The sequence below is a fragment of the Malurus melanocephalus genome, unplaced genomic scaffold (assembly GCF_030028575.1).
Source record: "Malurus melanocephalus ecotype Western Australia unplaced genomic scaffold, MMel_1.1 scaffold_41, whole genome shotgun sequence".
In the NCBI taxonomy this organism is placed as follows: domain Eukaryota; kingdom Metazoa; phylum Chordata; class Aves; order Passeriformes; family Maluridae; genus Malurus; species Malurus melanocephalus.
This window is the reverse complement of record NW_026623273.1, coordinates 331,144-351,719: the sequence shown is the minus strand read 5'-3', so window position 1 is coordinate 351,719 and position 20,576 is coordinate 331,144. Positions and strand designations below refer to the sequence as shown.

Below are 20,576 nucleotides of genomic sequence, written 5' to 3'. Positions count from 1 at the left end.
AAATACCTAACTTAATACTAATACTATAAATTAATGAGGTACCTAGACCTCATCAATTTAAGCATCTCCATTTTATTGCATGTTGAAAAGTCACAAAGTAAAGGTCCTGAAGGAGAGGGACTAAAGAGGACACAAAGAGGAATTWAGGTGGTAATATCCAAAACTGAACGGGAGCACATCATAGCAGGACTCACTGAGATGATACATACAGTACTCAAAAGGACAAAAAGAGAAAATCTTTGGTTGTGGTCTCTGTTYCCCTTAGTTCAAGCATTTTACAAGAGGAAGCCACTTGATTATAACATTAAAACTTAAAAATACCTTTCTAAGCATGGAAAATTATCCTCTCCACCTTGTGTTTAAAATAATGCACTATATTACTGTACCTCAAAAAATCTGGACAGTACAGAAAATTTAGTTTGTAGGGTTGTTAACAAAAAGAATGAGAGAGAAAAGTCTTTGAAGCAACATGTCAACCTTAAGGGAACAGACAATGATGGGGCTAACAAACCTGTATTCCARTGTGTAATTGTTTCTCCTTTTTTGCTCTCAAGCACATTCCAAAGTCTTTAATCACATTAAACACTCTGTTACATAACTGAATCCATCACGTTCTTCTGGTTAGTCAGCTTCATCCTAACTACATCAACAAATGCAYCAATATAAGCTCACAGGGATCAATAGACCCCTCATCCAAAGAGCTCCCTTCCCACATGGCACCGCAGAAAATGTTCCAAAACATTCCAAACCTTCCAAATGTTCCGAAACATAACCGGTGAAACCACAGGAGCCTCTCTGGAGGTTCAACAGGGCCAAGTGATGGTCCTGCACCCGGGACAGGGCAAACCCAAGCACAAACACAGGCTGGGCAGAGYGCAGACTGAGAGCAGCCCTACTGAGAAGAATTTGGGTGTGCTGGTGGGTGAGAGGCTGGACAGGAGCGGACAACTTCAGCTCACAGCCCAGAAATCATTTCCTGCTCTGCCTCAAAAGGATTCCATGGTCAGCTGGTCAAGGGAGGTGACTCTGCCTCTCTGCTCGGCCCTCATCAGACCCCACGTGAAGCTCTGGTCCGTCTCCCAGAACCATTTCTCTGCAGGCAGGAGACAGGRGTGCTGTGCAGGACAGTGTCAAATGCTTCCCACAAGCCCAGACAAACGATGTAATTGCTCTTCCCTCGGGCACCAGCACTGTACAAGGGCAGCAAATTTGTCAGGCACTATTTGCCTTTATTGAAGCTGTGTTGGCTGTCACCAGCCACTGCCTCATTTTCCATGTGCAACACTCATGGGAGGAGGCTCTGGGGAGATCTTGTAGCACCTTCCWGTACCTACAAGAGGGAAATTACCAGAAAGATGGAGAGAAACCTTTCACAAGCATGGGACAGCACACGGTGAATGGCTTCAGACTGAAAGAGAGTGGATTTGGACAGGGTAGTAGGGAGAAATTCTTTACCGTGAAAGAGTTGAGGCATTGGAAGAGGTKGCCCASAGAGTCYGTGGAAGAGCCATTCCTGAAATGTTCAAGGTCAGAYTGGATGGGGCTTTGAGCAATGTGGTCAAGTGGAAGGTTRATTGGAACAAGATGATCTTTAAGGTCTCTCCCAACMCTAACCACTCTACGATTCTATGAAATCTGAGCACAAGAGTGGACAGCTCTCCCGGAAAACCCTGCTCAGACTGAGATTTCCCAGCACAGGAGCKGCTGATGCTACAGATGGAGTAACTCACAAACCAGTACCACACTTCTGCTGCACACAACAGACTTCAGTGCTGGGCTGCAGGAGGGTCGGTGCCTCTGAGCACAGACTGAGGCCAGGCAAGGCACCCGTGTCAGGCAGCCAGACACATGGAGGAATGAAGCACTGGCACCACACTGCAATCACAGCAGAAACAAGTCTATACAGAAATGATGGCTGTGCTCCATTATATAGTAAAAAAAAAAATATTCCAGAGTGATAAAAACACCAACAAGACACAGCCCATTGTTCATAAGCCACGCTGGAGAACATTTCTGGGTCACCTTTGGTAGCTATGTCTCTCCAGGTTAGTGTSATTGCTTTCACACCTGTCAGTCTCTATCTTTCAATATGGAGACAGAAATAACCTGAACAGGTCTGTTAAATTTCCCAAAGCACAGGAAAAAAAAAGAATGAGAGTTGGCATGCTGTATTTCTGCATCACAGCATGCTGCTTCTCTTTGTTCTCTCTCAAGATGTCTTTTAAACCACGACACAGAAAAAAAAATTAAAAGTAAATGACAATTTTATGAGCATACAGAACAAGGAGAACGAGGGATCTTTATAGGACTAACTCACATTTGTTCCAAGCAATTGAAAGTAGTACTTACAACTGCATTATTACTAACAGCATCATTCATATAAATAAATGGCTACCAACTTCTTAGTAGCTCCAAATAAAGAGTGAAAAAGGGTTTTTTTATTGTATCCATGTAAAGCTGAAAAATCGTTAAACCAATACCTAGCTATATTCTTAGAGTTAAGAGACAGTGATAAAATTCAGTCTTGGATGGTTCCCTAGAAAAATTAATTACTAAAAATCAATTTATACATGAAACTTGAAAACTAGGTGTTACACTGGATACACTATATAGAGTGCAGCTTAAAAAGAGCTTAAGAATCTAGAATCTGGATCTGATTGTAAAAACATGAAATTCTAAATATAGCCATAATTCCAAAAATTCAATGGCCAGAAGAAAAACATATGTATGCAACTTCTAAATAAAATTACAAATCTGTTAAAGTATGGAGGAGAAAGCTCACTTGACGTAATTGATGACTGGGACTTCTGCTGTAAGAAATTGCAGGTCATTATGAGTCAATCCATCACTCAGCTTCTTCAGATGAAGAAACAGAGTGGAGCAGAAATAGAGCAGATGTAGGAAATTGAACCAGACCAAGAAAGAAGCAGAGTATGACTCAATAAATGTGACCCAGAGGTAATTTATTAAAAATTACAATTTGGTATAAACTGCCTTGTGCTGCCCTTCCCAGGACTAGAAACTGTCTTCCTTTGTTCCTTTTGATCGATCCAGAATTTTATGAAGGTTTTGGTTCTGTCATGGGATGCCTATTTGTCTTTTACCCAGTTACTCATCTTTCTGAGTAATAAGAAAGAAAGTTTAAGGATAGCAATCTTTCAGCTGTAGTTTTCTTAGTGGAATCTTTTATCTTTCTCTATCCAGAATGTTCAAAGGAGAACAAGAGGAAGAACAGAAGACAAAAATGCTAYATATGAAACACACTGAGAGAAACAAAAGGAATTTTGTTTACACAAATCATTGCCACACTTCAATCAAAACAAGGAACACTTAGAGAATCCTTAGCATCTGCAGGATTTTAAAACTCTGTCAACCATCGTTTCAGTGCAGACAAACCCACAGGGATGAAAATTTATCTTCATTTCTGCCTTATTAATATAATGTCCGTGGGAAAAAAATAGCCTCAAAGATGAATACCTTTTAAAGTGTGCCMTCTGTAGTGTGCCATGAAATTCAAAAGCACCTTGTCCTAAAATGGCCCCAATCTACCTAGCAGTGTGTTAAACTTCAAATTACCTCAATGATCTTGKGACTTTGAAATGGGATTTGCAATGTATAATTACACATAATTCACTACCAGAAAGGAGCTTTCCAGAATGTGCTGCGCTTCTGAAGAAAAAGAAACCGTCATTTCCAGGATAGTAACTRGGTTTTAATTCCCAGAAGTTGCATGCACTTCTAGGGCTGGGGTTTTCCCCTSCCTGGTGCTTAAACCACAGGTTTAGGCTGGACTTACGCGGTTTTGCCCTCGCTGTCCTGTTTGGTGGCGCTGGCTCCCTTTTTGCCCAGCAGYGAAGCCACTTTCTCAGGGTCTCCATTCTCCACCGCCTGCAGCAGCCGATCATCGTTCTTATTCCACTCGTTGGTCTGAGCAAAAGGTAAAGAAAGGAGAAATATCATCAGCACAGCTCTGGGTGCAGGCTCYCCAGGATGATCCTGGAGATGCATCAAATGCACACATTTATCACCACTGGAAGCTTTAGAAAAAACCCAACCCAAAGAAATGGCACAGAGAAAGCCTCATAAAAGTAACCTGCAGGCTGTGCAGCACAGGCTCCCAAGGTGGTTTAAGCCAGGGTCTAAGTGATGACTGAAAATGAACTGTAACTTGGAAACTGTGTAGATGAGTAGTGGAGGAGAAAAATTCCCTATTTTCTTACTGTGTTTTCAAAAATTCCTCTTTATTTTTCAAGTTCTGGTTTCCATTTCAGGGCTGTACTGGCCCCATCGGACCTTCATGACATATATCACACGGGTAAGTAATGAGGTTAAAGCCTCATCTTATCCAGACCCCACCCTAGCAACATAAGCCAGCCAAAACTTTACAAAYTTAAGGTTTTTCCCAGCTCACACTTTGTAGAAGGCAATGGGTTAAGAGACTGCCCTTTGCAAACTGTGACCAACTTTACTGAGTTTTTATCCCCTTCGTTTGTCTTTAAAGCAAAAAACCAAAACATTCACATGGTTAAAACCAAAACATTCACATGGTTCGACTGAAAGAAAAGAAAATCACCCTGCTTTCAGGGTGGATCCCAAAGATCCACTAAATGTTTTTGATCCCTTTCAGCAGCTGAATCAGGAATAGGACATGACTTCYTAACTCAATGACTCTCCCTCCTCCTCTGATGGCTCAGAACAATGGCTTGTTTCCTCTAAAACACCTCCCAGCTGAATCCAGCAGATCGTAAGAAAATAGAGTTAACCTTCTGTATTCCATCACAGCAAAATGAGCTCTGGAAAAGGAGTCAAAAGTTGTACAAATGCATCAAATCTGGAGCAACAACAGTGTTCAGTGTCCAGGAAATCAATCTGGTGCAGTTCAAAGCTGCATTTGAACCAGGGCTAGCACCCTGGTACACTCAGCAGTTACCTTCTGTGGCTTTCTCTTTGACATCAGTCAGCTCATCTCCAGCATGGCTGCCTTCTCATGAGCATCTGATTTGCCCACAACTTCTGGAATTACTAAATTTGTATTAATACGCACMTTGAGAAATACTCAACTCAATAAAAATCAATAACCCCACCACCATCACTGTAACATTTTGTCCTGAAACTCTATACAGACTTTTTCCTCCAGATATGCAAAAACTTTGTCATTTCTCTGTCTGGACTTGTGAGGAAAAGTTTGTGATGTGCACATTGATGTAGACTAACTGCATAGGCTGCTCACACTCTGAAAAACTGGAACAGGAGGAAAGTGCTCCAGGTTAAAAGACATTTAAAAAACAATTAAAAAACAAACAAAAAAAAAAACACAAACCATTAGGGAGAGTGCAGTATGGGTAGGAGAACAGACAAGAGCTGAAAGCACACCACCTGGAACAAGAGCATGAATGGCAGCTCTGTCAAAGGCAGTGGCATGCAGACAGAACAATTTCAGTGTGTTATGGCAGTGGAATGACTGGTGGGTCACTGCACATCCAGCAGGTTACAGCCTTTATCCTTGTAACACTGCAATAAACTTCTATAGACTCTAGAACACCAATTACATCAGCAAAAAAAAATTGTTTCCCTGAGCAATATTTAGACTCCATGACAATGAGTGGCCAGCCAAGCAGCAGGCTCTCCACCCAAAATGAGACTCATTGCCTATTCCACATTTGGGGAATTTCATGCTTTAAAGGCAGCCTATTATTAAAAGCAGATGTTTTTAAAAAAAGTATCTTACTTGTAAATAAAAACCTTTGACGTTAACACTATTTATTTGACAGCATATTACACCTTTTGTTTTGGAGTTTGACCTGTTTCTGAGCTTTTTTATTATTCAGTCAGCTTAAGAAATTAAAATATAGACTATTTGATGAACCAATCTTACCCATAAATCACCTAACTTCTGAACCTTTTTTTTTTAAAACTTTTTCTGTGTGTGTGTGTGTTGTATCTTGGAAAAGACAGATCTCTGGCAGGTAGCATGATAATCTACACACACCCCATGTCCAATTCAATACTAAGCACAACACCTTATTTAAGATTTTTTTTCTGACCTGAAATCACCAGATTACTCCTGAAACATGAAACAGAATAAACTACAGGAAAACATTAAGATTAAGGCTTGCTGAAAATTCTTGGCAGAGCAGCACTCAGAAGAATATTCAGCTTTATAGTACAAAAATGGCCACACCTTCAAGAAGCAGTTTCATGAATATTGCTTCAATAGTCAGCTATTGAACTGAGACATTATTGATATACAATCCAATATTAAGTGTTCTGGTACAAGCAAGTATTCACATTAATACTGACTTTCAAATTTAAGAAATATCTGAGACAAAGTACCAATTTCCCTTTTGAGAAGCTGTTGTGGTAACTATATCCATCTGTAATTACACTATCATTAAAATCCCAGACCAAAGAAGAACTAACACGGTTGGGTGCCCAACTACAGCTCAGTATTTTTGTAGAATGGAAGCTGCACTGARGAGACACAGATACTGAATGGAGAAYCCTRGAGYATTCTGAAYRGAATATTCTGATGATGCAGAGCGATGTTCATGCTAACAGTAAAACATTCTATGACATATGGAACCASTCTTTTACAAGAACAGATGCTTTAACTTGTCTTTACTGGATTTTTCAACCATATCCTTTCTGGTACACAAAAATGAATGCTTGCATACAAACACAATTAAAGAATGACTTAATGATGCCTCAATTAAAAACTGGAGCCTACTTATCTGTACAGSTAAAAAGATTCCCTCATACTTGAGAAATAAATATAACTGAACTCAGACAAGCCATTAAGTGACCCTGAAAACACCCAGGAACATCAGATGCATTTCAGCGTAAAGGAAAAGCTATCAGTGTACATTTAATTTCTTTTTCACACAGAGCTGGATAAKTAATTCCTCTTCCTGGTTGGAGGAAAGTGGTAGGGACTGGTGGCTAGGCTAGATCTRTATTTGGCAGTCATTTTAGATTCCTGTTTTCAGTTCTTTATCTAATTAGTGTCTCTTCTTTCATGCACTGTGACTCAGAGATGTTAAAGGAATGAGTAATTTTAGAGATTSTCATATATCTAAATCCATTTATACTAGTTCTTGCAATTGCATGTTTAACATTACCCAATCATTACTGTACCTGAAGCTTTGTTTTGCTCCTGGGAAACAAAAGGATACACGCAGTTTCTCTTCATTATTGCACGGCAGAGTTATGTTTATTTATAAACTAAAATATCTGTGTTCCACCAAAAATGTTTAAAAGCCATTACACTCTATGGCTCGTATAAAGTCATTCATCTTTTCATTAAAGCAATAAAGATTCCATTCTAAGGATCCATAATGTGTCATTATTGTAGACGAAATGTCAGTTTCATCCAAGTTACATAAATCTATTCACAGATCTCGTTTTATTTTCTAAATGAAATTATGCATAAATCTGTTCACACAGAAGAAACAAGTATGCAGGCATCAACAGTTGTTCAAGTATTGCTCTGATAGGATCAAACTTGTTTTTTTTTGCTTCCTATTGTGCTCAAAAGACCAGCATTGTACAATGCATTCCAAAAATTAAAGGTATAGCTAATGAAATAAATGGCATGCACTAGACTCTCAAAGCCACCCACTTCATTATGGAATTGAAGCCCTACTGTTCATGTTCTTCAGGAGAAGAAAGATCTAGAAGAATAGAAGATACACAGGAGACCCAGAAAGACACGCAGAAATACATCCTGTACCCAGGATTTGGCAAAGTAGGAGGCATTTCAGTCAGTAGGGCTGACTTAAAAGTGTCTCTTGCAATGCAAAATTGCACAGGCACTGCTGCCCACAGCAGACCAGAAAACACAGATTTCTGAGCAGAGGCAGTGACTGCTGCATTGCATACATTTTTGAAATCTCTTGTAATATTAGCCTGGTTTTGACCCCACGAGTCACACATCATCAAGTATACACCAAAGACTGGGGAGGTTAACTTCTGGTGGGGTGATGCAAAACTCCCCAYGGCTGTTCAGTGTAAGAGCCACCTTGAGCTGACACCATCGTGCAGCACCAGCATTTGTCTGTCCTGGAAAACACCAACACGGGAGATGCTCTCTCCTGCCTGGAGCACAGGATGGCCAGCACAACTGGAGACCTCGAATTCAGACACCCACTGCACCAAGCTTCCTGGCCTGCAGTCCCCAAACCATCCCATTCCACCTTCCCAAGCTGCCCACACATTTCTGCGAGGCCCCTGGGTCAGCTGTGTGCCACATCCTGCCCCCTCTGTCACAAGATTCCTCACTTCCCTTGCTTTCAGACCTCACCCAAACAGCACAGCCCCATTCACCAAACAGCCCTGGGAAAGCTTCAGTCCTGTCATACCCCTCTTTCAGGTAACATAAAAGTGTTTTCTTTTCAGCCAACCCACTCAGAGCACTTCAAACTCAAGGTTAACACAAAACAGCAGCACGGTCTTCAGGAAAATCTTTACTCTAGCACAAGAGCAACAAAACCAACAGCTAAGCAGATACTTTTCACCACCAGTTAAGATGGGGATTMTTTTGCTTTGTTTGAAGATTTTTTTGCTTGTTTTATGTTGAGGCTGCTGMAAATACTTAGGTTAGTCAACTGAGATTACGGCATTCAAGTAAAAAAATCCCAAACCTGAGCATCTCAGCATAAAGATAAACACATACTTGAATTTGGAATAATCTAATCCAGGAAAAGACTGCACATGCGAGTTCTCTTCACCTCCACCCTACACACTCCCCACTCCTGCAGGCCACATGCCAAGCAGTTATCAACAGCTTTCCTTCAAATAATTAACATTTTGCAATAACAATGGCTTGTGAACACATGCAAAACTGATGAAACATGTATTTCAGCTTCACAGACCAGGGCTCCACTGAGAACTTCTTCAGGTTTGGGGAAGGTGAAGCTTTAGTTTGGTGTTTGTTTGGGTTTCTTTTTTCAAGTGCATAGTGGTCAGTATAGCTAGCAGTAGTGAGCATTACATATGCAGAGACAAAGTAAATCTGATCAAAGCTCAAGAAGTGCAAGTTTCTGGATAAAASAGGTATTTTTTTAAGTCATGCCAGTAAATAAATTCCAGTAAAAAAGTAAAGAAAAATACCCAGTAAATATTTTCCGATTAATGTGCAGGGTATCTAATAATCTGTTATCCCCAATAAATCCTAAAATACAACACTGACAGCTGAAAAGATGGCATGTTAAAATCCACTCAGGTGGCATTGAACATCCCTCTCAAGCACGCTTTTTGTTCTTGATTTTCACTTTTCAGGTGGAAAAGTTTGCTGTAGTCCTCATTCAGAAGCTTCTCTCTGGTAACAGTTCAATGCTTTTCATACTGAAACACTCAGGAACCTGAGACAGAAGTTGGCAGGAAGACGGGAGTCATGCTGAGGATGGAAAGCCACTCCACACACGGCACTGTGTGGCCACTGAAATGAGGTTCAGAACTCGATTGGCTTGATCTGCACCACCAGTTTATGATTAGTGATTAAAAAAGGCAGTACTCAGGCCAGTGCTTCCACGACCTTCAGTGACCACCACCAGGATGACCTCCCAAAACCACAGCTCCATCGCAAACTTTGGCAGCAGTTACCGACAGCAACTGCACTGACAGCTGCAAAGTCTCCTGTAAGCTCCCTCTATGCAAGTTTATTTCCAATTTTATGATTGCAAGATRCTAATGAAGTACTTATCATACTCGTGGGGCTGAAACCATCCAGTAAATATTCTTCATATTTGGGATCGCACACAGCATGCTGACAAGTTGGCAGATTTTGAGTCCAAAGAGGAACCWTCATATCAAAGCCTATTTTCTTACACAGTTAAAGCYTGCACTACCTATTYTAYACATTGTTTTCYCTGTCAYAAASTGAATKATTTCCTTTTYAGRAGAGAAGCTGACGAATCAAAACATSTTTTAAAAYKGTACCTATTTTGTTTCATCAYCTATTTTTTTTCATCACCACCATATCAGGATATTAAGCCTCAATTGTCTGAGATTACCAGCACATATCATGCAAGAAATAACACATAAGAGGTGATAGTTCTACTTAGCACTTGTACARCGTTTTCCATGAGCAAATACCTGAGCAAACATTAACTGGCAACAACTTTGTTTCTTTATCTTTGGCACGCAGCCTACAGGAGATGATTTAAGTGACCTTGCATTGTTGCAAACCTACTGGAGACAGAGTTATGTTATCTCCACTGAAATCAGAACTGCAGGGAAGCTGAGTAGCAAATTGAAATTCCTGATAATTTCAAGCTCAGCAACCCGGTGTCTGAAAAGGAAAGGAATACTTAAAGACTGGCGTCACAAACAATCGCATGGCAAAGACACCGATCACCACTGCCTCACAAGGTCATCCACAAAAGTCCACATGTGCTGGACTTCCCAAGGGAGTTTTAAAAACAAGAACAGCCTGATTGTACTGAGCACATTCACTAAACAAAACACCCCTCAAAGGTGAAACAACAGATGACAGTTTTTCTCTAAAGAATGGCTTATCTGAAAACACCATAACCTAGGAATCAGTGGAATGGAGGTAAAGGAGCCTACACCTTTCGCGGCATTCCCATCTGCAATTTACAAATTGTGTTTGCGGGCAGCAAGCTTGCCAGGCGGGAGTGGGATTCTCACTTGCAGAAGGGCAGGATGGTGCTGAGCTCATCAGCAATAGCTTATTCCAGCCTGCAGCAGCATCTCCCAGGACATCCAGAGCTCAGCAGACACCAGGAGCTGCTGSCTCCCAGTTGCTGTGGCTCCAGCCTGTCCCAGGTGTGCCCTCGGTGCAGGTACAGCACGGTGGTACTGCGAGCTGACCTTTGCTGCATCACTCCTCCGAGGCACAGCCCTGCAAGGCCATGCCAAAAGATGCTGTGTTCATTAACCTCACCACAAGTGAGGTCCAGACCTCTAATTAAGCTGTCAAAAAAGCAAAGCGAGACAACGGCTTTCAAAGTAATTTGCAGTGMTATTATCTAAATGTCACTAATTGCTACAACAGAGCCTTTTCCAGCTTCACTTGACCATCCATGTTGGCTATCACAGGTGATTGATGACTAATAATATTAATTATATTTGCATAAGAAGATGAAACACTTGCAKCTCGCAAGATTACAAGTGCCATTCTTTAAAGGTGGAAACAGCAGCAGCAAACTCACAACCTGTGCACATTTTACAACCAGAAGCTTCAATCCATTGCTCTCCTCTCGCTTCTTGAGCCATGGTGCCTAGTTGGGCTAACTGGCCATGAGAAGTGCATGAGGTCCATTTGATACTGGAGACTGTATTTGTGTCAGACCATGAATTCCATCTGAATCGGGGATAAAAAGCACGATGGGGAAGGCAGGAAGCAGTTGGCATGAATGGACAAGGAATGGTAACAAAAGACTAACGGCAGATTGTCAGTAAACCTTGATAATTACCCATTCASTGGGTATCTTCTGTAGATAAAGAAGTGATTGTTATCCAAGCAAACCATTTTTTCATGCTGAACCCCAGAATAATGCAACTGAACAGCAAGTCACTCAGCAGGGCACTTCTATCAGCCAGTGAGGCTGCCCGGAAACTTTCCTGGCAGARGGGGATCACAAGCTGTGGAATGAAAGGGTCTTTCACCAACAGAGAAGGGGAAAGATGACCTGACTAAAATGGTCATCTGAGACTGCGAGTCTGAGGAGTGGGGGTTTGGGGGGAGAGAAATTGTAGAAAAAGGCTGGTGTAGTATTTGCTTATATGACAACTGGAATTTACAGCAGGTTGTGAGCTGTGCTCCAAGAAACTCAGGAAGGAAATGAAGTCGGAAATAAATGCATTGGAGAGTTTGCTGTTTTGCTGAGATACTTATATTTCTTGGGTGTAAGTTTCTTGGGTGTTTTTTGTCTGTTTTGATGGGGGTTTGGTTGGATTTTGTGAGTGGTTTAGYTTGTTTGCTTTTGTTTGGTTGGTTTTTTTGTTAATTTGTTTTTTWWWWWWAAAAAAGCCCTGTGTTTAGTTTCACAGCTCCAGTCAGGAACTCTGCTTTGAACCCAGAGTAGYCATAAGGTCAGGAAGGGAACATGTMTACTTCAAGCATAGAAAAGCAGCCCTTTAGTAACTCAGCTGCAAGACTTCTTTTCTGTATTAGTAAGAAAGAGAAGAGTCAGAGAGCAAAAGCCAGCAAGGGAGGCCAAGAGGGCGTGACACATTTCACCCAGACCCAGGGTGAAATGTCCCATGTCCAGAGAGTTTGGAGGCACAAGGGGGATCTGCGTGGGCTGGAAGGCACACAGCTCACACGTGCTGCTTGTGCCACTTTGTACTCGAGGCCATGATGGGTTTTTTGGTTCAGATAGTGCTTTTCAGCCTTTCTAAAAGAGATAAATCAATCTTTACATTTGAGAACAGTGGCATTTCCKGCCAACATTACACCTAGGTACATCAGGCCTTCTCTTTTAAGTATTTACTGATGTTTTCACRTAACCCAGTTCATTCCATTGGGTATAGAGGAAAAGCGATGAGCAAAAAGCTCACAACATGCAAGGCATTAAACAAAACAAGAAAAAGTATATCTAAATGATTAGTGACACATAGCCAGAGCATTGGCAGTAAGTCCAGCTACTGTCCATTGTTTATCATCTCACACATCATCAATACAGAGACTGGACATTTATCTTTATTTTCAGATAGCAAAGGATGTAGCAGTAACCACACCACATGCAAACAATCACTCTCAGTAAGACAGAAGAAAGTAAAGCCAAGAATTAATTGTGTATATTTGTATAAATGAAACAATGTTTATCTTAACACAGGAAAAAACACAAGGGACTTTCTAAAAATAAAGAAGTTAAATCTATCCTGTTTGAAGTGACCATCTCCCATTGTTCTGTCTTTTCTCAAAGTTCTAAGGATCTGAGCCACAGAGAGCTCAGATGACTGCTCTCATCTTGAAATGATGAGAAAACTCTAAACTAAAACTAAAACTAAAACATGTCTAACAAACTACTGTTTACTGCTGGAAATATGGAAGCTCTTTCCTTAAAAAAAAATCCATGGGGTGTCAAAACATAGACCTAAAAACAACCACACTTCTCAAATAATTATCCAAGTTTTTATCTGGTTTTCCTTATCCTTAAATATAAAAATGTACATAAACAAGAAACTGATAATCAGCATGAGCCATATGAAAAAGCCTGCTTCTGACAGTGTTCTAATACTGARGAACTTACTTAATCAACAGATTTCAGTTACTTACCAAGGTCAAACAGCAAATCCCATAAAGCCTTTCGAGTTTTGGGAATTCTACCACACAACAGCCTCATGRTCAGTAGGAAAAAAGAAATCATCAGGTTCAAAGTGAAATTGGCTGGATAATCTAACACGACCTTTTATCTAGTAAGTATATTTCAGTGGCAAGTAGGCTGTAAAATATAGGGACATGGCTAACTCTGCAGACAAAGTTTGTTTATTCAACTGTTGTGTTGASTCTCTTGCATTCCTCAAAACTGTGTTAGGACAAGACCAGAGCCACCCTAAGAACCAAGGCACACACCTGAACTCTTTGGTTCTAGACAGGCAGGGACAGGAACAGCCCCAGCTTTCAGCATTTAGTGCCATACACATGTGACTTCCTCAGTTGACGGTCTGTAATTTCAGCACATTTATGCCAATAAAAAGCGTCCAGAGGAGGGGAAGGGTCTGGAGGGGAATTTGTGTGAGGARCAGATGAGGGCACTTGGTCTGTTCAGCCTGGAGAARAGGAGACAGAGGGCAGAGCTCACTGCARTTAYAGCTTCCTCAGGAGGGACRGGCACTGATCTCTGCTCTGTGGTGACAGTGACAGGACACAGGACCCAAGGGAATGGACTGAAGTTGTGTCAGAGGAGGTTTAGGTTGGATATCAGGAAAAACACCCAGAGGGTGTTTGGGCACTGAGCAGCTCCCCAGGGCAGTGATCACAGCACCAGCCTGACAGAGCTCAAGAAGTGTTTGGACAATGCTGTCAGGCACATGATGTGACTCCTGGGGTGTCCTGTGCAGGACCAGGAGCTGGACTCGATGATCCTGACGGGTCCATTCCAAATCAGCACATTCAATGATTCTATGATTTGGTTTGAGTATCTGAGCTGACAATGTCTACCTAGACTTTTAGTAGCATGCTCCAGTTTCTGTTGATTAGTAAATTTAGTCAGATAATTCAGATCTTTTTGATTCCCAATGGCCAAATCCATTGTGTACTCACACTTTAGACCTTTGGCTCCATCCTTCCTCATGTCTATTTTCAAACCTCCCAAAACATTGCTTATCTCGCAAATTCTGCACAGTAAGCTGATTTTCATKAAGTTTAGAGCTGCTGCCCATTTTTCCTCCCCATTACTCTTTGAAGGGAATACAGACACAAAGGCTGCAGATAAGGAAAAAAAAAAAAGATTCCACAGCAAGCAGAACTGCAGACAGCCCAGAATTGATCAGCAAGATGCACTGCTGTAAGCTGTATTTGTAAAGCACAAGCCACCATGGCACTYGGTGCTTGTATTACAAATGCCCACATGAAATTTCAGCTCACAGTGAAAGTTGTTTCCTTTTTTCCCCACTACTAGCAAGATTACCTGACTAAACTTCAYCATCTTAATATTCTCCACAAGTTCCAGAAAAAATCTTGGATAGCTCTTTTTAAAAACACTTCACAATATTTTTACACCTACTAAATTGCCATTGTAGGAAGCAATACAATTTCCAAATTCATAACAAAATATGTATTAACATTTCAAAACTATTCAGAGTAGAAAAGCAGTCTATTTATAGTTGAATTTGTCATTCTTGTGAAGGACATAACCACTGTTACGGGATTATAGCCTTCTATTCTGAAACCCATGACAAAGCCAAACAAAACACAGAGCAAGCACAGAGACAAATCCCTRTTCCAAGAAATTATTTTGTTTGGAGTCTTCAAGGACTCAACTCAATCTCCAAAAGTACTTCATGACTACATAGGAAGGCAAAAGTTTCGCTATCTGTCTGATCTTCCTGAGGCCACTAACAGATGTTAGTGCTGTGGATTGACCTCTAGATCTAATATTTGTCAGTTTCCAAAATCAATTATTAAAGCTGCAAGCTAAGCTTAGGTGCTTTTACTTCCATGACTGCAATGAAGGATAAATACAAGAGTCACGGGGAAAAGCAAGCAATTGTTTTTCATGAAAATAAAACCCACTTCAGCTGCCAGTGAAGAGCATGTGAGATTTCACACCGCCACATCTTCCCACGTTGTTTATCCTCCACATCACATGCACTGAGAGTCAGACAAGTCTTTTATGCGTCAGACTCTCTGCATGCAGAACATCAGCTGCCCACACATGGCACGCCTGAAGCTAAAGGAGAGAAGGAACAAGCAGGCACTCACCCTCCCTCAGGCCTCATCTGAGGAAGGAGTTGCATTTCTCTGCAGGGATGAACAATGACACACAGAAATTTTCTGTTCAGGAGGCATGGATGGCCTTGTCTTTCATCTGATGAGAGTCAAAGCTCGCACTCCTTCCTCCAGGCAGCTCCTGGAGACTCAGTTTGGGCTGTCCCAAGCCAGTGCTGGGGGTTTGATCAGCAATGGAACTGCCTGGCACAGCCACCACAGCTCAGTATTAAAGGACCAATCTGCACATCAATAACCTTCCTGCTCCCATCTGAATATTCTTATCAATAATGTGTGATTTACTAGAACCCCAGGGCAGTGTTTTTGCTAATTGGGATACCCTGCCCTTCACCAAAAGCACTAGGATTGTTCACACAAGATAACAAAAGTTGAAAACAGGCGTCTGCTTTTTTTGTTTTAATATTCACTTGGCTCCTACTAATTAGACCTAGACTGGACTATATTTGCATGTCACAATCATCACGGAGGTCTTCTATGATCAAGGTAAGTGCTGCCAGTGGTTTGTCTGCCTTTCCCCTCTAAGGAATAGTGTTACTGCTGTATCAAGAAACCCAACTGCAGATCCTCCAGCTTGTATTCTCATTTCTTCACAAGATCCATGCACATTTTCTGTAATAGAGCTCAGCAGCCCGGCAACCTAGAGATTTTCAACTTCCCCAGTACAAAGCTACTGCTAATTAAAAACCTATAATGAAAAGATGAGCAAAGCACAAAGCCCTGAAGGGCAGTACACTGCCCAGAGTCTCTCTGGAGAAAGAACACACAACCCCAGGAAAAGTGAGTGGGGCCAGCTGTGTTACTGGTGAGCCCCTTTCCTATCATCAAAAACATCTCTGTTACAGCTATAACCATTTTGTCACAGCTCTTGGAGGTGCTGACATGAGAGAGAAATCCCTAGCAGTAGCATAAATTTCCTAAAACATTTTCCTCTTGGTGCTTACAAGTAAGAGTGACCTGAACAATATCCCTAACCATGCTCCCCATAACCATCAGTTTACTTTACATACATTTCAAAGACTGAGACTGCACAGACTATGTTGGATTCTGTGGAGTGCATCTAACACAACTTTGAGTAGCTGCTGAATTCAGGCACGTTCCCAGGGGCAAATGACCAGCCAACAGCGAGGTATTTCTCATCTTTTTTCAAAACATGCTTTTCCATAACTCATGTGAAAGGCTGGAGGAGCAGAGGGAGAACAAGGATTTGTAACTGATTTTAAGTCTTCATGTAATAAGAAATAACGCCCAAGAGCTTTGTGAGTCATGACAAAAATGTAAAGAATGTACATTTATTGGKTTTTTTGGTTTCTTTTAGGAATCCACGTCACACATTGTAGGAGTTCCCTTCCATCTCATAAGAAAGGAAACCCAGAGTAACATACAATGACCCTTTTTTTTGTGCTGTAACTGCATCTTCAACAGATTCGGTTAATAACTGCAAAGGATTATATAAATAAGCTGAAAATGGGTTGATTTTCATTGCCAGAGACAGCAGAAGCTTTCCAAATTTCATGGGTTAAAAAAGCCAATAAATTTAACAGTCTTTTGAAGATGCTAGTATAATCCTTCCAGAACTGAAGAGAACAGATGACTCAACCATATGGCTAAGTTCCACCAAAATTCTGTCTTGTAATCATAAAATATGATGTAATGGAGTTTGGTCCCAGGAGAAGGAAAGGCGTTAGACATATGTGACACGCACAAGCGTTCCCTGGATCCATCTGGCCAGCTATTTTAGAAAGGTATTACACAAATAAGCAGGGTTTGCTAGAGGAATCCAAGATAAATATTCCTAAGCCCTCTCTTGGAAAAGAAATGGGCAATTGTTCTTGAAAGCCAATTAATGTATCAGCCATTTTCACTACATACTAAATAGGTACAATGAACAATTGAAAGCAACACAGCCTTAAAAAAATTTGCTTTTATGAACTTTGAAAGCAACCTGTGGTTTATTACTACTTCACACTTACTAGCATGAAACTTGGAAAAGAGAGTTAAAAGCAAAAAAAAAGCTTACCTTGTAAAATATCTAGGAAAGAGAAAAGAATCAATTCTTTCACATCAATTGAGAACACACATCACTAAGTAATGTTGTGCATTATGAAAAAGTTGAATTAACAAAACTGAGAAGGAAATCAGAGTAATCAACTGTAGGGGGTAAAGTACTCTTCATTAATTGAATTAATATGGCAACAGAAGCCATCAATACCTCAGTTTCTCAAATATTTCACATAATCCCTTGGAATAAATGGCAACCATTCAGCACATTGTTATCACTCTGGTCCTCGTTATATTCAGGGTACCATTTAAGAAGGTATGCACAGATGCCTTGATTAAGCATGCAGTGTCTAAGAGTTATATAAAAAACCCTCCACTTTTTATTGTAGGTGGTTTAAATCCACCCACAACCCAAGTCAGGCTCACAGAAAAGTTAAATGATTCTAGCATGAAAGCAAAGAAAAATGACAAGCAGGAGTAGTTTTGTTTCTCAAAGTGACAATAACAAGCAAGGAAACATTTCTGGGGACTGAGTGAGGAGTAAGTATTCTTTTCCAAAAAGCACCTTTCCAAAAAACACCATGTTAAAATGGGCCCCTCATTGTAACACTTTTCTCTGCAACACAGAGAAGGTCAGAGGATCACTTTCTTTTCAAGAGTGTGTGCACTTACCCACATCAACAAAGAAGTTCAGAAGAAACTAAGTTTCGGCAGAAACTTTGAAGCCAAGTGACCACACAAGAGAAGAAGGAAAAGCATCTACGTTTCCTGATTCCTGATGCCATTCACATGAAATCAAAGTTCCAGGAATCATCAGGTAGCACATAAAGAAGGAAATAAAACTAGGACTGTGTTCACCAACGTGTGCTATTGGTGTCTTTCTCTAAAATTGCGGTAACAGCTGGGAAAGTTTCAGATGGGAAAAGATAATCTAAAACAACATTTGTATGGAGAATAGACTAGGGTATCTCAGCCTATTAAAGTAAGGGGGGCAAACAGACAAGAAAAACCACCGAAATGGGGGAGCTGGACAGGGATCAASTGTTACAGCACAGTGGGGGACATGAAAGTGGAACCAAGTCAAAGYCAAACAACACACAGACAATACCAGACTTGCGAAAGTCCCTTCCAAGAATGTTGCAGACAGTAAGTTTATTAAGTTTATTACGTTGATTAAGGGAAGGACTGAACAAATATTAAGCAGTAAGCTTCACTATAGATTTGGAAAAAAAGTTTCCACATGGAATTAGTTTCCATGTGCAGGAAATTGCTTGAGTTGAAAATACCAAGCAGCCAGGAAAGTATTGTGGAGAAGTGCCATACACACTTTGATCTTCCCTAGATATGCCCCACAGGCACTGCTGGAAACAACAGACTGGGCACCCTCACACCATTCTGGGGACCATTCTGTTTGTAACAGAACAGAAATCTGTTCAGCCTCGTTGATTTTTGTGCCACAGCCCCTATTCCCTCTCCTGCTCTGTAGAACAAAACCCAACAAGATGGTGTCTGCACAGCCTGATAGACACTGGAACCAAGTCAGGCTGAAAACACTGCCCTAAACCAGCAGCTAACCATGCACAACAACCCTGCTTTTCRTAGTGAGAGATAGAAAGTAGAAAGAATAAAAACCCCAGAAGTGCTACAGCTCTGTGCTTCAGCTCACAACAGGCACAGTCCTAGGGAAGGAGCCCCTGTGCTGAAGCAATCTCCACGCAATGGGTCTGTACAGATCTCTCGCTCCTGAGCATCCAAACACAACGAAGGAAACTGAGGCAGAAATCTTGAATTCAACAGGTCAGTTCTGTATCACCAGACTGACATTTTTTAAAAGACAGCAGAGCAAAAATGGTTTAAAGCCACCAGATTTGGCTATGTTGCCTTAACCACTTGGGCAGAAAGCTGGAATATTTCTGATTGTATGGTGTTCTCAGGCCCCAGCTACCAATTTCTACAATCTTCTGTCAAGGGCTTTTAATGGTAATTGAGTCACGGGTTGAATTCTAAACCGAGGACAGGCTACAGCCACACTTTAATTCAGGGTTTGAATAAAAACCTCAGCATGGGTAAAAAAGGTCATTCTGGCATGGGCTGAGGACACATCCTTTACTATGAAAGGATACAGCTTAAGTTGACTATCATCTGTTACATTAAATATATTTTATGCTATGCACATCCCACAACAGAAATATTGAATTATTTGTTGAACCAGTCATTTTGAAAGCTAAATATCATGTTCATAGACCTAAATATGGATTTGAAAGGAATCCCTCAAAAACCTGGCCCTCATGCTAGTAAAAGTATTTTTTGAAAGTGTTGAATTATCAATTACCACATTTCAGTTTTGTCTTATCCTTCTAAGACTCTTCACCACACTAAGAAAAAAAAATAAATCAAGGACTTCTATTTGGAAAGCCCYGCACAGTATTTCACAACAGCCCTGCAATTACTTCTGAGAAACTGCATTTTAAAGATTTTGGCCTGGTATGTTATTTAAATGGGAAGAGGCTGACAAAGCTAAGAAAGTGAAATCAATCTTCYGTTATTCTTCCAGAAGAGGTTACAGTGAAGATACTACTATTAGCAAAATCTGGGAGCAATATTACTGTACTGACTACGGAAATTACAGTGAAGTGCGAACAGACAATTCCTCTGTAATCTTCCCACAGAACATTGCTATCTGCTTGAGGAAAAAAGGCTCAAGATGCTCTTCAGCATCTCCAAAGAACTGCACAAGACTCAACGATTATGCRCTGGAAAGCGTTTCCTTAGGAATGAGGAAAGTTTTGGCACGCACTCTGCAACGTCACTATAAATTAAACCTCTGTGCTGCAGCTGTCCAAGGCTTTGTACTCAGCCCCTGACACAACACGTTGCCTCAGGCTGCTCGCTGAATGCCTGCCCAGCCACTGAACTGGTTTTATTGTGCTCCCCTTGTAGAGCAGCCTGGCCATCTTCACTGACACTTGCTTTTATCAAACACTTGTGACTGAACAAGACATTGGGCCAAGGCTCCATGATGGCTGGAAGGTCACCTGCAGGCTCCATGGCACATTAAAAAGAGCTTTTATGCAATGGATTTCATGCAGTAGATTAAAAGAAAGAATCATTGGTTTTGTTCTGGAATATTGTTTTGGTGTGGGGTTTTTTGAGTTATTTT

The 20,576-nt window shown here is 41.0% G+C and overlaps 1 protein-coding gene across 1 annotated transcript in view; it reads right to left on the bottom strand.

Annotated features, from left to right (window-relative positions):
* RAI14 (retinoic acid induced 14) overlaps window positions 1–20,576 on the bottom strand; it is an 85,641-nt gene that overhangs the window by 33,736 nt on the left and 31,329 nt on the right. Inside the window, exon 3 of the mRNA XM_057364658.1 lies at window positions 3,797–3,927. Coding sequence (XP_057220641.1) covers window positions 3,797–3,927 — 131 coding nt within the window. The remainder of the gene's footprint in view (window positions 1–3,796; window positions 3,928–20,576) is intronic.